The sequence below is a fragment of the Dichotomopilus funicola genome (assembly GCF_033296635.1).
Source record: "Dichotomopilus funicola strain CBS 141.50 unplaced genomic scaffold C8A04scaffold_85, whole genome shotgun sequence".
Taxonomy (NCBI): domain Eukaryota; kingdom Fungi; phylum Ascomycota; class Sordariomycetes; order Sordariales; family Chaetomiaceae; genus Dichotomopilus; species Dichotomopilus funicola.
Window position 1 is genome coordinate 24,119 of NW_026944106.1, and position 15,508 is coordinate 39,626.

A 15,508-nucleotide genomic window follows, 5' to 3' on the forward strand; every position below is an offset into this window, starting at 1 on the left:
CCTAAGTCATTGTTACACGCCCAAATATTTGTAGTCGGTTTCATATGTTCGGTAAACTCGGCGCTTTGGAAGTCTGAACCTGACGACATTATATGTACGCAACTGACACGCAGTTAATGCGCAGCGTGGATCTCGCCCGAGTCGACCTACCGCTGGTGTTTGAAAATATATTCAGCAGCCAAGTCGGATTTCCAGCTTTAGGCACATGGTAACGGAAACAGGGTGTCGACATGTTGGCCGCCGCTACATCCAAAACATCTCCATATCAATTAACACTCAACAATATTCCCAATCATACCCAGCGTACATGGGTAATTGGTGACTGAACACGGTACCCTATAACCCAACCGACTTTGGATGGTAGGCTATTAATAAAGCTCTACCCCTTGGAAAATCAAAAGCATGATATCCTAAACTGTGACCGAGGGACAACGCCATGCTTCAGTTGGCAACTATTCATCACCGAGGAAGCGGGTTTGTTACCCTTCTCATCATGCAAGTATCAACCTTACACTTCGCTTCCCAGGATTATCGGTTTGGGCCCGACAAACCACTGAAGGCTTCACAAATTCATATCCTAATTACTGAAATGACAGGATTTGGGGATCACAAATTCACACCTCTCACAACATGTTTGTTGCCTAGCCAGGATTACCATTCAAGTCCATCCACGTCGTCGAAAACCTAATTAACCTTGAGTCCCAGTGATGGAGTGGGCTCCACTGGATCTTGATGATTATTGAAAAATCGTCTGATAGATGATATCACACCCTATGAACCCAAGAGCGAGCCATCTGGCTCGCACAAGAAGGCTGTAGACGGGACCACGTAGTTCGAGTTAAAGTAATTAAATAAAAGGCACAACCTGGGCACATTCCGCCAGAACCACTGCGGTCAGCACTTAACTAATGGAAGTGGCTTGTTGCAGATAATTAACAGGCCCGAGGCTGCTCAATTGGTTCCAGAACTTGTGTTGTTTGCGAGTTTTCCGCATTCAGTGTTTGTTTGTGCCTCTGGATGAGATCATTCTTCCTTGGGGAGTAAGTGATGGAGTTCCAAAGGCTAAGAATCGGATGTCTCGAACAGGCTAGTGACTGAAGATTTAGATTGTTCGTGATAGGGGCCGTTGTATATGAAGAGGGAGTGGATTGGAATGTAGATGAGGCATGAGATGAACTGTATCCTGCGTGTTTTATTCACCATCAGTGAGCTTTCGCTTTGCAAGTGCCTCACGCATTGGGTTTGTCTTCTTTTCAGTGGGTCTGGTGCGGACTCCCGACCTATGGCCTACCCTCTACAACAGTGTCAAGCAAACAAGAAAACGGGATGTAGTCCCTCGCCGCTTGTCGGCCTGAGAACGAATTGGCTAATGATCAAGGGAGGAAAGGATTTTGTTCAAAGCTTTTGTCCCCACGCCCGAACAAGCTCAAATCCTCATCCATGCACACTACAACCCTTCTTTTCACCAAGTTGTCTATTTTCCAACCTTTATAACCCTACTTCACACTTGACACCCTCCACCTTTTTCACCCATCAATCAAGCATCACAGTAATCCCAATCATAGCTCACACCCTGCTGAACACCGTAGTGCTCCTCCTGGCCCTGCCACGTCACCTTATCCGACGTGACGGTACCCTTAGCGCCCTCCTTGGTCGCCTTGACGGACAGCTCGGTGCGGTACTTGATGACACCTGTGCCGCACTCGGGCAGAGCCCACTGCACCAACTTGTCGGCGGGCGGGGTGATGTCGTAGAAGGCCTGGTCAGACGAGCGCGGGCCGGCGACGGTGAGGGTGTCGACGATCTAAAATGGGGGTTAGTTAATTATTTCTTTAGTAGTTGTCGGAGAGGAAGAGAGAAACAGAAACAGGCTAACTCACCTTGTCGTCACCGTCGGTGTCATACGTAAACGTCCAAGTCGCCTCAACACCCTCCTCGAGGTCATAGTTCGCAATGATCTCGGTGCCATTCTTGTGCAACTTGAGGCGGTACCCAGCCGGGTCGGCGGGATCGGTGCTGGTCTCGGAAAGCTCGGTGTACTTGAGCGTAGTCTCGCACCAGATCGACGCCTCCGGGTTCTCGGTGTCCACGTTCAGGCTGATGGCCGGGTAGGCGAAGTGCCAGTAGTAGATCTCGGAGCCGTCGACGGTGTTAGAGCCGTATGTGGGGCGCGTGCCGTAGCCCTCCGGGCCGACGTCCGGGCAGCCGGGGCCTTCGAGGGCGGTGATCTCGAAGAGCCAGTTCCACGGCAGGATGCGGACGGGGTCGCCGTCTGCGGGCGCCGGGCTGGGCCGGGCTAGCGCTGTGGCTAGGAGGGCGGTGAGGACCTTGAAGCTGGACGGCATTGTGATGGCTGAATTGATGACTTTCAAGAGGAAGAGAGGTGAATAGGGTGAAGGTTGATAGAGTGGTAAAGAGATGTTGTCAGAGAACGTGGAGCAGCAACCCCTGGGGATCTTTATATAGACAACTAACTTTAAGCTTATAATTAGTGATCGCCAATATCAGATCGGGGACTCGGTATTTGCGTACGGTTCCTGACTATCCACTCCATCTCGATCTCCTGTCAACGGTCTGTCAATCTACGGAGAATGCCTGTCACCATGTCTTGGCTGGGTTGACAGGTCAAGACTGCGCTGCGTAGCGTTCGCTTAGATATTACCCCGCGTCATGGTGGAACGACCGGGACTCGTTTTTGACAGAAAAACCGGAGGTTAATGGCCCGAATGCTCCCAAGAATGACACAATACGAGTTATTTTGCTCATCGGAGCGCCGGCGACAACGTAGGCGATTCAAAAAGGCGAAGGAGAACCACCTCCGCCGCCTGTATCAATCCACGGTGAAGGCCTGCAGTGGCTCACTGGCTAGTTAATATCTGTCGGGAGGTCCCGTTGAATACGACCGCTACGCGCAGCGTTACATTTGCTGGCGTCTGAGCAACACTCGGAACAGACGAAAGCGTCAAGTTACTATAATAAAAAGTCCGAGAGCTCGGATTTGGTTCTGACCTGAGCAAGATCTGCACCGTTGAGCCAACCCGACAGGACGGGCGCCGGCTAAAAAGAAAAGTCCCAACAGCAAAGTTCCAATCAACCCCGACTCTTCCGATAGTTCTCGCGGTTGAGGCAAAAGTTGTTAGTTGACTCGGCCGAGAAGTCGGATGTGTCTGAATGTCGCCACAAGTTCAAGTAACAATTGCTACTACGATTGGTACGGTTGACACTATCTTAATTGAGACTATTCCCCTCGACTGCAGTGCAACCGGAGACCGGGACCGTGATGTCCGAGTACTCTCATCTCAGTGAGCGGTTGTGGGATAGAAGGGCCGGGGAAAGAAATGATTTGTTTTTGGAACTGTCCATTAGGTATGCTTGAATATGCCTACCACAGTATGCCTAGTCATACATTACATGCTTAGCCGCCCGGGCCAGATCGTGAGAGATGGTTTCGGTCCCGAGATGCTTCAGCCAAGACTTGGAGCGAAAGCGGTGCTTGCGCAGTTGGAACAACTAGGCATCGGTCTTGCCTAGTCCTCGCTTCGAAACCGGGCCGGCGGCCAGAATAATCGCCACTGTCAGAATCTTCATGGTTTGTGTATGTACATGTACATGGGTAGTCAGTGAGCCGCCCCTTTCATAGATTCAAGATGGCCCGAGTTCCGCCCCAGAAGTGACACCGGAACTACACCGTTAACTCCTTAGTTAAAAGATTCCAAATATTTAGTTTCCCAAATAGGGAATGCCTTTCCCGAGACCTTTTCCAGCCTCCCAATCCATGCACCCTGCCGGCCATGCGCCCTGCTTGGTCCCGTAACTGGCATTTTTCTAAGCTTCTTGGATGTCCTACTCGGAATAGGTGGCTTCAAGCATACGGGCACAGAAGAGAAACGATCAAGTGTTATGGTAGGTCAAGGAATACCACCCAGCAGGCAGAGACTACACACGGTGTTGACATATCCAGGTGTTATTCCGTACTTTGAAGAGCACCTAAGTTGCATGTAATACCTAATTAGGTAGCTGCACACCGGTGAGGTATCAGGTAATTAATGCAGGTAAAATCTTGATTTCCGAGACAAAGCGACCAACCCACCTAGCAAATCCTAAGTGATCGAGTAAATAACCATCAACAACCCCCTCTACGAGTTGCATCAACCACACGCTCCACCGCTATGCAAATAACTGGGCCGCAAAAACATTTTTATTACCGCTACCCCTTCCCATGACCCTCACGTCATGGCCTACAACTCCCCACACCCCATGCACAGTTAAGTACTAGATACTAAAGCCGGGGCCACAACACCACCTCAGACCCGAGTGATTTACATCACCGTGGAGCATGCAACCGCTCCACAAGCGAACCATGTAATGTATCATCATGAACACAATCTCGTGATGATGCTGCGATATGACCTCGGTTGACACGCTCCTTGAAACTCATAATCAAGCTTGAACATTGTTATCGATCCTCGAATCTTGGGGCGGAATTGAGTGAGTTTGGGAGGTTGGCCCTTTAATTGCGAGTTCAGTGGGTCTTGTCGTTTTTAGTGACCGCAGGTTTGGGTGTTCTGACTGCTAACGTATCAAAATTGGTGTCAGTGGAAGGGGTGGCCATGGTTCATCCTCGGGCAGGTCCTCGTGCATTCCCAGTCGAGACTGAGATATTGTGGTTCTTGCCCGTTACACCGACAACCCCCCTTTTATTCCTAGAGCTACTTGGAAATTCTAGGGCAGTTCTGAGGTCAAAATATGATGTTAACAGAAGACATCTACCTGCCGCAAGGGGGTGTCGTCAAAAGTTATATACCTTCTGTTGATTACTGACTTTCTCACGACAGACGACACATAACTTTCTTCTTACTAACTCAACCAGTGCCATCCCTGAACTGCCTCTGAGTTCGTCCCTTTCAGGACAGTTCGTCTTCCAACAGTTCGGACGGATGTGGGGTCGTGAGGTCAATGCATGAACATGACTCGGGTGTTCGTCTGAGAATTTCCTGGAAACCACGTGTCATGACATCTACCGGTGGTAAGTGTAAATAGCAGGTAAAGGGGAGGGTCCGAGAGTCTGGAATTTGAGGTGGTCCCGAGTATCTATGTCTACATGGAGTGGCTTTGTTCCTCAGCGTATACCGCAGAGGGCTATTCTTTAGCTTCACCCGTGCTAGGGTAGTGCAGGTTTTAAATACAAACCAAGCTTTTACTAAATAATGAACCAAGGGCTTGAACTTCTCGTACCGCCATTGGCCTTGCTAGCCAATAAGCCATAACAGACTGGAGTTGATGCGGCTTTGCCTTGGTTGTTACTGCAGACTTGTTCTTATAAGACTTGTAAACATCCTAAATTGTCGGCTGGTAGTGGTGGTTCAATTCTTGACTTGAGGGAGGCGTTTTGGCTGCTGGCCTGGAAGGACATCACGGCCGTCGCAGAAGGACAGAGATTCTTGGAACAACATGGGGTTTGGGTTGCGTCTGAAGGCGGATGCGGACATGAAGTTTGACGCGTATGTGGGAGGAGAAAATGGCCTGGTGGCAAACGATTCAAACGAATGTTTCGGTTGTTGAGAAGGTTTTGGACAAATGGGGACAGGATGGGCCAAGCCTTTGATCATACTCGCCCACACGAGCCCGTAATTTGTGGTGAGGCAGGGTCACACCCGTCTCTTTCAGCCTCCTTTCGAGGGAAGAACCATCGGCGGTACATACAGAGCAATACCATCGACTAACAATTGCCAAGACCATCCAACACGATGTTTGGGACTGCCCCACAAACTGGTTTGCGAATGTTTGGCGTGGTTGAACAAGCGTCCGCTAGGATAAGCCTGCCTCGCCACATGGCGGCCGATGTCGAAACATTCGATGATGAAAAGGGATGGATAGGCAAGCATGGTCCCTGTTTTGTGCGATCGACACCAGTTGGACTTGGTTGGGCCGTCTCGCCGGCTGGCCAACTGGTCGCGGTCACAGAGTCTGCGGCACAGCAGTCGCGGCATTTGGGGAACTTGTAGCGACCGCTATCTTTGGAAAGCCTTTCCCACCGGGGGAAAGGCCAGATTCCAACCGTGAGCCAGGTTACAATGCATTTCCGAGCATCTGGACGGCTGGCAAACGCAGAAAATAAATCATAGACCAACGGCTGGGAGGTCCCAGGTTTTTGCGAATCACATATTAAGCGCGCTGAATTCTACGGTTGACATGGCGGTGGGCGGGGCAGAGCGTGATTCATGCAAAGGCTATGCAGGGTCCGCAGATGGTGTTTCATCGAAGCCTGGGAGAAGGGCGGCTCGTCGCGGGGTTTGCCGGTTCTGGCGGCATCGGGCGAGACGGCCTGCGGAACGGGGCCGGGTTGGAATTTGTTGGAAGTTGGGTTGAGCACCGTTGGGCAGATGATATATGTTGGCCTGCGAAGACATCTAAGATGCGGAGAAGGGGCGTATACTTACATAGTACACGAAACGGCGTGGGCGTTTCTCCAGTCCTTTGACGAATAGTTAACGATGACGGTGGTTGGGCTGGGACACGGGAACCTTGGCTTCAAGCAATTGGAAAGCTTGAAAAGGGAGGAGTGCGAGAAACCCTAACCAAGTTCGGCTCTCAAAGCTGCAGCTTGTGCGACGCCCCAGAGGCGTTGCGGCTCCCGGCCCCAGATCTCGGGCCAAACTGATCGCGTGCAGGACACTGCATCGGGCCTGCTCGGGTAGCCATTCCTCTCTGATGTCCATGTTTCAAATGTTGTTGATGGCCACACAAGGACGGCGATCTGGGCCCCCTAAAAGAGCGTTTCGGGCCCGCCAAGATGGCCACCCCAGTGTCGTGCCTTGCCAACTGCCCAGTGTGCCCGAGTCCCTGGCGAGCCTGGCACTGGCAAGCTGGCTGCCATCGCTTCACCTAACAAGGCTGCGACCCGGAAGGGTTGCGCATCATTTGTGGATCGTACCGCGGGTTCCAGGATACCCCTTCGCGGCGCATGGACTGCAATCTGGAAGATCTCCAATTGTTTATGCTGGCTTCTTTTTTCTCACCTTCTTACGCCGTTGGCTGAAAACGGAGAGCACCGAAAGGGTGCAAAGGGAAAGCTTCGAATAAAGGACCGGAAGGAAAATACAGAAGGAGCAGAACGAGAGGGCGCTTCCGACGGGAAGGAGGCGATGGCATCGGATGAACTCAGAGTGGAGTTGCTTGGCAAAAATGGAACTCAACGCCAGGCACCCCCGACAGGCCGACAAAGGAGCCGGAAGGGCGGCGGCCGATTTCAGTCAAGAATCAGGAACTCGTGGAAAAAGGGGAGGGCTTTTTTTTTAAAAAAAAAAAGAAACCGGGAAGAGGAATCACGCCCTATCGGTCACAAAGAAGAAAAAAGGAACACGGCTCACAGTGGTTGATGATAAAACTGGATGCTGGAATGCTCGTGGCGAGAGGCAAGGAGGGGTGCAAAGAAACATCGAACTCGCGCCTGCTGCGGGCGACAACTTCCAGCTTGACTATTGCCAACGGCCAATGTCCATTGGCCTGCGCAAGCGGAGGAGAGCACAGTTGCTAGCTGGATTGGTGTTAGCGGCGGGTGGTGCTGGCGACCATCTTGAGGATAAAGTTACAGAGAATAGGAGCAATACCCGTGAAAGCCCTAACGGATGGAGGTTGCGCAGAGGCGGACCACTGTTAGCAGACTTCGCTTTCCTGCTGTGTCTTGAAGTACTCTCGGCCACCCCGCTTATGTCATTGGCGAAATTGGTGGCAATTCCGAGTCCGTGATTGGCCAGTATTCGCTTTGCCCCAGCGTGGCAGCCATGGGCGCACACGCCATCTCTGTTCTTCTGCAAGCCCGGCGGCGCTCCATTCAATCACGGTGGCCTGCTACCCGCTCGGCCCTTGCCTGCGACAGGTGCCCCTGCCGCGAGCCCCCTGTTTCCTAGCCAGTCATATCGTGAATGCAGCTCCCCTGCCCCACCCGCTCTGGCTCCTGGGTCTCCATCGATCCAGCCTTTCATCTCTCGTTTCCGAAGCCCTTCTCTCCTCTTTTGCTGCTCTGCTGCTGCTGCTGCTCCCTCTCCTCTCTTCCTTCGCATCACCAGCCTGCCACCCTTCCTTTTCGCGCTTTCCCTCTTCCTCTCTTCGTGGTGCGTCCTCGTGTCGTCGCCGTCGTTGCTCGTCATCATTTCTTTGGCTTGACAACCCGAATTTCTCATCTGTCACCTTCTCTCGACCCACTGCACAAATTGCGAACCAAAGGAAAAATAGGTTAAAAAAGGAGGCATCTGGGAAGCTCACCACAAACACTGTTTTTAATCCTTGTATTCTACTACTCGCACACTTGTCTTCCGATTGATTGCCATTGCCCGACAGCTTTGGCCGACTCAGTTCTTCGTTTTTATTTTCTCTCTCTTTCGGTCCCACGGCCAACAACAACTTCTTAATTTTCCGACCTACGAACACGGCCCAGTTTGCGCAACAAGGAAGAAGTATCGCGAGCGACCGACAGTCGACAATCGACAATCGACAATCGACACTGCTGAACGAACCCGAACAACTTCTTCCCTCTGTGTCTCAAGGTCCGACTAGGAACTGCGCAAACCTTGGCGGAATACCGCTTGCACCTGCCGGTTTTTCGTAAATATCGTCGATTCCTTTGTCAAGTCAACACAAGACAAAGCGTAGCCACACGGCCCAGCTTCTGCTACAGCACGATTCGGCTCGATCCGGTTTCTGCGCCACTGCAAACTCAACTTCGAGGGAACGACGACCCTGTAAAACCCCTACCTGCCCTGGGAATTGCAACAAAGCCGTCCGGCCGCCCACACGTCCTTCCTTCCCCTACAGCATTGCTTGGCCTTCTTCGACACTTGACACTCATTCGGCACGTCTGCCATTCTTCGCCAACATCGTTAATACCGCCCTCGCGTTTTCTGCCGATCGGTTTTGCGGGCATTCATCATTTTTGGTTTTGATAGTCGGAACAGGCATTTCTCCTGTCATCGCTTTTTTTTTCGGGACTCTCGAGGGTTACCAATAGACTCGGTCATCGCAGCGAGTTGAACGTTCGACCACGTTCTCCCTTTGCGGCAACCATTCTTACCTGTACTTTCTAATTTTCATACACACCCACGGATTCACGGATTTTCGCGACTCGCCTTTCGGCAAATTGCGGCACCACATCATTTTTGTCACATCTGTTTTCGATCACGTCACAATGGACGCTGGAAGTCTCGCTCAGATGTCGCAGGCCCACCTCAGCCAGGCCCACGGCCTCCCTATGAGCTCTGGCCTGGCATCACGCAGGGGCGGGCAGAACATCAAGCCCCTCTCGTTCGATGCCTTGAAGTCAACCGCCGATCGGGATGGCGGTGTGCCGACCCCGCGCACCAGCCGCTCGCACTTGTTGGCTGGTCTTCGCACCGCTCCCAAGTCGGCCACAGCCACGAGCTTCCCGAACCTGCCTTCCCCGACCACAGCAGGCATGCCGCAGGGTAGGAATCGCAACTCGGCAGTCCCCAACATGTACGACGCGGCGAGTTTGTATGGACCTAAGACGTCCATCCCGCGTTTTGCAACCCACCAGCAGGTTCAGACGCCTCAGCAGCAGCAATATCAGCAGCAACAACAACAGCAGCAGCAGCAGCAACAGCAGGCCTACCAGCAGATGGCTGCCCTCAACCAGCACTACACAGCCGAACAGGTTCTTGCTCCTCCGCTGCTCCAGCTGGAAGAGGCCCGGGAGCACATTGACCCGAACCTCCATGCGCAGCTGTTGTACACCAATGCCTATCTGTCAGACCAGCAGCAGCGTCTCCAGCAGCAATTGAAGGCGCTTCAAGCGGCCGCGCAGCAGTTCCAGGGTCTGAATCTTAACGGGCATGCCCAGATGGTGCAGCAGGGGTACCAGAACTTGTACCAGCAGCAATTGCAGAATGCCCAGGCCATGATGTCTCCCGCCGCGCAGCAGGCTGGCGTCTACGCCGTGTACGACCCGGTCACGGGACAACCGACCATGTACATGGATCAGAGCCAAGCTCAACTCCAACAGGCTCAGCTGAACGCTCAGCTGCAGGCCCAGCTCGCGAACCAGGCCCAGCTTGCCAATGGATACGGAAATGTCCAGCAACCCGCGGTTGGCACCCCCCGTCTCCAGGTCTCCCCGCCACCCTCCATGCCCGGTGCAACTGGTTTCCGCGTGCCCTCGCCGCCGCGCCGCTACGACTCTCCCCCGGAGACTCACGCTCCTCTGCCGCCCCCCAGCGCCAATGCTTTCCGGCGTGGGCATAAGAAGGCCCCGTCCGTTTCGAACAAGGGTCAGCTGTCCATCAGCACAAACGACGAGCCTCTGAAGTCAGTTGGTCCCAAGACTGCGTCCTTCCCATTGACGCCGATGACCGCCGGGTACGGGCCCGGGCAAGGCCGTGCCGGCGAGCATCCCGTTCGCCAGCCCCGAAATCCCCCGCCCCTTGACGAGCTGAAGGCGAAGCCGACGTCCAAGCACGAAGGCAGCAAGAACTTTGTTGCGCGCACCCGCCGCTCGGCCATCCACAACCTCGTCAAGGCCGGCTTGGAAAGGCGCAAGGAGACCCGAAGCCCTGGAAGCATCAGCCCGATTTCTGAGAGCACCGAGGAGCTCGTGGAGACGCCCCTGACGGACAACGACAGCGACTCTGGCCGTAGTGGGTCGGGTAGCCTGATTGACCGCGACGAGTGCAGCCTTCCTAGCTCCAGGACCAGCACCGGAAGTTGGGGCGCCATAGGCTCGGATCGTCCCAGCTCCCGCCAAAAGGGCCACCGCTCTAGCGTGGACAGCGTGCCCTCGGACCTGGAGAACGCGCCCGGCAGTTTCGCTAGTCTGCTCAAGAACAGCAATCAGAGTATCAAGGCCGGAGGCGAGGGCCAGCGCAAGGCACGACTTGTCCTCACTAGCGCCGAGAAGCGAAAGGTTGCTGTCTAGGCGGCGATGGCAGTTGGTGCGTGGTGAAACAGGGGCCTGGAACGCGGACTTTACGCTAATTCACGATTATGCCACATGTTCATTCCCTTGTTTATTTTATTATCTCACTTTTCTTCCTTCTCATCCGGTTGCGGACGGAAGCCTTCCCCGAGATGGGATGCAGCGCTTCTTAATCTCGGGACTTCACTTCCCGCACGGCTTTACGAATTTTTTCGCGCCCGTTTCGACACGACTCGGGCCTAACGTTTGACAATCGATCACGCTTGAAGGACGCCTTTTTACTTCGGTTTTTCTACTACGCAGTGGGATGGTGATTCTTTTACTTCTTTTTTTTCGGTTGCATTTTTTCGGAGCAGTTCTTCGCTTTGGTTTTCTTACGACGACTTCGATTCTTGCACGGCACCAAAACACCACGCCGACAGTTTTGTACCCTTCCGATACTCTGACATTCCAGAGGTCCGATGCGGTGCACCCGGGCCCGTCGATGCTTACGGTCCTTTACCGGCGCCTACAACGACAAATCAGGCTTGTCACGCCCTCACGGCGAACGCTTTTCTTTTACGTAGCTCTCGGGAACAGGTGGCCCAGGGCTGGGACCGACCGTAGGAGTCTGGGGGTATGGGGATATCACAGCCATATGAGCAATGGACGGGTAGCTGGGATCACGGTTTATTTTGGAGGTTTGAGGAAAGGAAAGGACAGGCGGGAAGGAGGAAAATAAAACATTGCAGACAGAGTCGCGCTTTTCGCCCCCCAGTACCAGGATAAAGGGACTGGCTGGGCGAGTAGCGCGGCTTCCGTCTTGTGATGCGGACATGGACAATTATCTCGAGGATTTTGGGGACACAACAAGCAGCCAGGTTTTTTTTTCCTTGGCTTGCGGGGGTCTTTCTTGGCTCCGAATTGCGGCCCCTGTTTCTGCAAGTTGGGGAAAGACGAGGCATGTTCTCAAGGTGTCGGAAGACAGCTTTATAGCTAGCTTACTCTCCTTAGTCTTCCATTCATCGGCAACCTGCCTAGTTTTGATAGCAATTTTGCGTCCCCTTATCGTCCCAGGTGATATATGCATGCGTCTTGGAGCTCAGTTACGCAGTGTGCGTATTGACAAGAGTACGGAATACGCCAATTCTTCTTCGCTTTCTCTTCTCGGACTTAATCAGGTCTGTTGCCGTTTACCACCGAACTCGGTCACATCGTTCCGGACCGCCGGTCAGTTGTCCCCGTTTCGACCCCACTTTCTGCGAGTTGTTGCTCCGCGCTGACCCGCATTTCGGGATAACGTTGTGGTATTGTGGTGTTGTTCTTTTGGTCAGTTGCTGAGTATAGTGTTGGCGGGATTATCCTTGAGAGGGGGGAGGTGTATTAACATTTTGCCGCTGGGACGTATTAGTAAAGAGAGGGGACGTCGTCATTGATAATTGCGACGTCAATGTTGGGGTTGTTTTTGTTTTTTGCGTTTGTTCTTGATCTGTCTTTTATTTAAGGAAGCTCGTTCTGGAGTTTTACCGTCTATTCCCCAACCCAACGTGTCGACTCAAAGTACAGTAAGTCCACACTTTTGAATCTCACTCTCCTGCCATTCTTAATGCCCCCACTAACACCCGTCTCAGTTCCCAACTCACCACAACACAACCATTTCACTCACAAAAATCTCAACAACCCCCCCGCCAAAATGTCCCCCAATTCCAAACCCCGTGTAATCCTCGGTCTCATGACCTTCGGCCCGGACCCCTCCGCCGGCGCCCGCGTAACCGACCCAGCCGAACTCATCCGTGCGGTGAACTTGTTACACACCCGCGGATATCAGCCTGTTGAAATCGACACTGCGAGGGTGTATGTGGGGGGGAAGCAGGAGGGGTTTACAAGAGTGGCTCTGGAGGATGCGAAGGGAGAGGTGAAGGTGGCGACTAAAGTGGTGTATCCGAAGACGGGGGGGATGAATGGGCATGAGGAGGTGGTGAAGAGTGTGGAGACGAGTTTGGGGGAGTTGGGGGTGGATAGGGTGGAGGTGCTTTATTTGCATGCTGCTGTTCGTCTTCTTTTTACTTTTCCCCTTTTCTCTTTTCTCTTCCTCACTTCTGGGCCGTCGAGTGAAGATATGAGAAAATGAGAGAAAAAGACTGACAGAGAGAAATATAGGACCGCAGCACCCCCTTCACCACCACCCTCCGCGCAATCAACACCCTCCACCTCACCCGCAAGTTCACCCACTTCGGCCTCTCCAACTTCACCGCCTTCGAAGTCGCCGAAATCGCCCTCACCTGCGCCCACAACAACTGGGTGCGTCCCACCATTTACCAAGCCATGTACAACGCCATCACGCGCAGCATCGAAGCCGAACTGATCCCTGCTTGCCGCCGGTATGGACTGGATATCGTGGTGTATAACCCCCTCGCGGGGGGCCTGTTTTCGGGGAAGATTAAGTCGAGGGAGATGGTGCCGGCCGAGGGGAGGTATAGTGATACGGCGGGGGTCACGGGGAGGTTGTATAGGGGGAGGTATTTTAGGGAGAGTACGTTTAAGGCGTTGGAGATTGTGGAGAGGGCGGTGGAGGAGGTGGGTGGGGGGTTGACGATGATTGAGACGGCTTTGAGGTGGGCGGTGCATCATTCGGCGTTGAGGGTGGGGGGTGTTTCTAGTACTGGGGTGGAGGAGAAAGGGAATGATGGGGTGATCGTGGGTGTGTCGAGCGTGGAACAGCTGGATGCAAACTTGACGGCGTTGGAGAAGGGTCCCCTTCCCGAAGCTGTGGTGAAGGCGCTGGATGAGGCGTGGGCGGTTAGTAAGGCGGATACGGCGCCGTATTGGCATTTGGATGTCAAGTATGGGTATGACACGCAAAAGGTGTTGTTTGGGGAGAAGGCGAAGGCGAATGTGTAGTACTGTATTTAGTAAACAGGAAGTGGAAATGGATTGCTCTGTCTGTGTAGTGTATCTATATCTATCCGTCGTCTATCGGTTGACCCGTCTATCCGTCTATGCCATGTTTAATTGTCGTTACCCATCCAAGCGTGAGTTCAAAGATCGCTGTGCCGTCCCAGATATCCACCACCATTAATTAGGTATTAATTGCCCATCAAAATGCCAGCCCAAATTCAGTGTTCTGTGTTCCGGTATCCAAACTCCAAGCATTCGTACATCTCGTTTTGTTGTCGACTGCCATTGCCTGATCGTACACTAGGCCAAGTCTACACGGTGTTAGTGAAAATGTTTAAACTAGGGAGGATCAGGGAGAGTCTTGGCTGCATACATCTAGTTCGCGCCAGGCCCTGGAGACGGACTGGTGGGCGGCTTTGGCGCGTCGGGCTTCTCGTACGCCCCTCGCTTCTGGAGACGGGCCGCAGATGGGAGCGTGGAAGTGTGGAGTGCCATTGTCGCTTAGCAGTTGATGTCTCTCGGCAGGGCTGAGATGGTGGGTGGGTTCAGGTGGAACGTGGAAGCGAGAGACTGCAAATGTCCCGATATGGAAGGACAAGAGAGTGTATGTCTGAATCAAGGCTGGTTTGTTGAGTTTGGTTTGTTGGATGTCAAACTGGTTGGTCGTGTGAGTCGTGTGAGTCGTGGTGCCAGTGTGGGTTGTGGTGATAAAATTTCCGATGCGACGGCAGTTGTTGATGATGAAACCCAAAAGTAAACACACCTCAAAGCTCGAAGGGGCATGGCCATTTATGTACACAGCGCAGCATCTTGCATTTCCGGATCCCAACCTTAAATCGGACGACCCATGTCCCCGGTTCCATCTCCCGAAAAGAAAAAAGACAACAGACCCAAAACTCCAATTGCTGAGCTGTTTTCTTCTTTCGGCCACGCCGATGAAACCATACCTGGGAAAAACTCTGAACGCCCTCACCGATTCACTGGTCCGGGCTTTTTTTTTCTCTTCCTTTGAGAGCCACAACCACTCATAAGCCCAGCCTTTCCACCGGAACACCGGGCTGCTTCACCGCCGGGGCTGCGTGGAGCATGGGGCCAGGTACCCGGCACCCCTGCACGCCATGTGGTGTCTGACCGTGTGTCGTTTGAGCCAGTTGTTTTCAGCTGGGTGGTGGGATTTCAGTTTTCCGGAGCTTGGGAAACTTTGGGGGCTTGTTGGGGGGTTGGGGTCTTTTTCTTTTCCAAAGAGGACAAGCGGGCGAGCATGGGGGCCAGGGGAAAACGTTCTTTGGGTCCGGGCGGGCTTCTTTGGGCTTCTGGAAATGAGAATGTCTCACATATCTGGGCCGTGGCTGATGGGGCTGGACAAAGAAAGTGAGACCGCTTCCAGAAGAGGGAAAAAATTGAAGCGCTGGCTGTCGTCACCTACCTGAGACAAAATGAACTCTGAGGCAGCAGTATTAACTTGGTGTGCTCTATGAGGGAGAAATTGACTTACAGGGAATTTGGAATTGCCTGCCAAGAGTGAATCGAGCCAACATCTTTCAGCCCAAGCATCCGAATTTTAATTCACCGAGAGAGAGCCTTTTGAAAACCAAGACAAAGCCTCTCTCATCGCCCATATTCGGTAACTGCGGTTTACATGTCTGATGACGCATGCTGCTTCCCGTCGACAACACCCAACACCCGAGACAAATCCAAGAAACC

The 15,508-nt window shown here is 53.1% G+C and overlaps 3 protein-coding genes across 3 annotated transcripts; 2 read left to right on the forward strand and 1 right to left on the reverse strand.

Annotated features, from left to right (window-relative positions):
- Positions 1-1,537: 1,537 nt before the first annotated feature.
- Positions 1,538-2,345, reverse strand: C8A04DRAFT_15193 (uncharacterized protein; the record flags this gene model as incomplete). Its single annotated transcript, XM_062778387.1, has 2 exons — positions 1,538-1,804; positions 1,881-2,345. The coding sequence occupies 2 exons, from the start codon at positions 2,343-2,345 to the stop codon at positions 1,538-1,540; spliced, it is 732 nt and encodes a 243-aa protein (XP_062633539.1).
- A 6,839-nt stretch (positions 2,346-9,184) lies between these two features.
- Positions 9,185-10,927, forward strand: C8A04DRAFT_32295 (uncharacterized protein; the record flags this gene model as incomplete). Its single annotated transcript, XM_062782044.1, has 1 exon — positions 9,185-10,927. The coding sequence occupies one exon, from the start codon at positions 9,185-9,187 to the stop codon at positions 10,925-10,927; it is 1,743 nt and encodes a 580-aa protein (XP_062633540.1).
- A 1,672-nt stretch (positions 10,928-12,599) lies between these two features.
- On the forward strand, positions 12,600-13,807 carry C8A04DRAFT_32296 (NADP-dependent oxidoreductase domain-containing protein; the record flags this gene model as incomplete). Its single annotated transcript, XM_062782045.1, has 2 exons — positions 12,600-12,956; positions 13,067-13,807. 2 exons carry the CDS (start codon positions 12,600-12,602, stop codon positions 13,805-13,807), a joined length of 1,098 nt encoding a protein of 365 aa, XP_062633541.1.
- Positions 13,808-15,508: the final 1,701 nt, after the last annotated feature.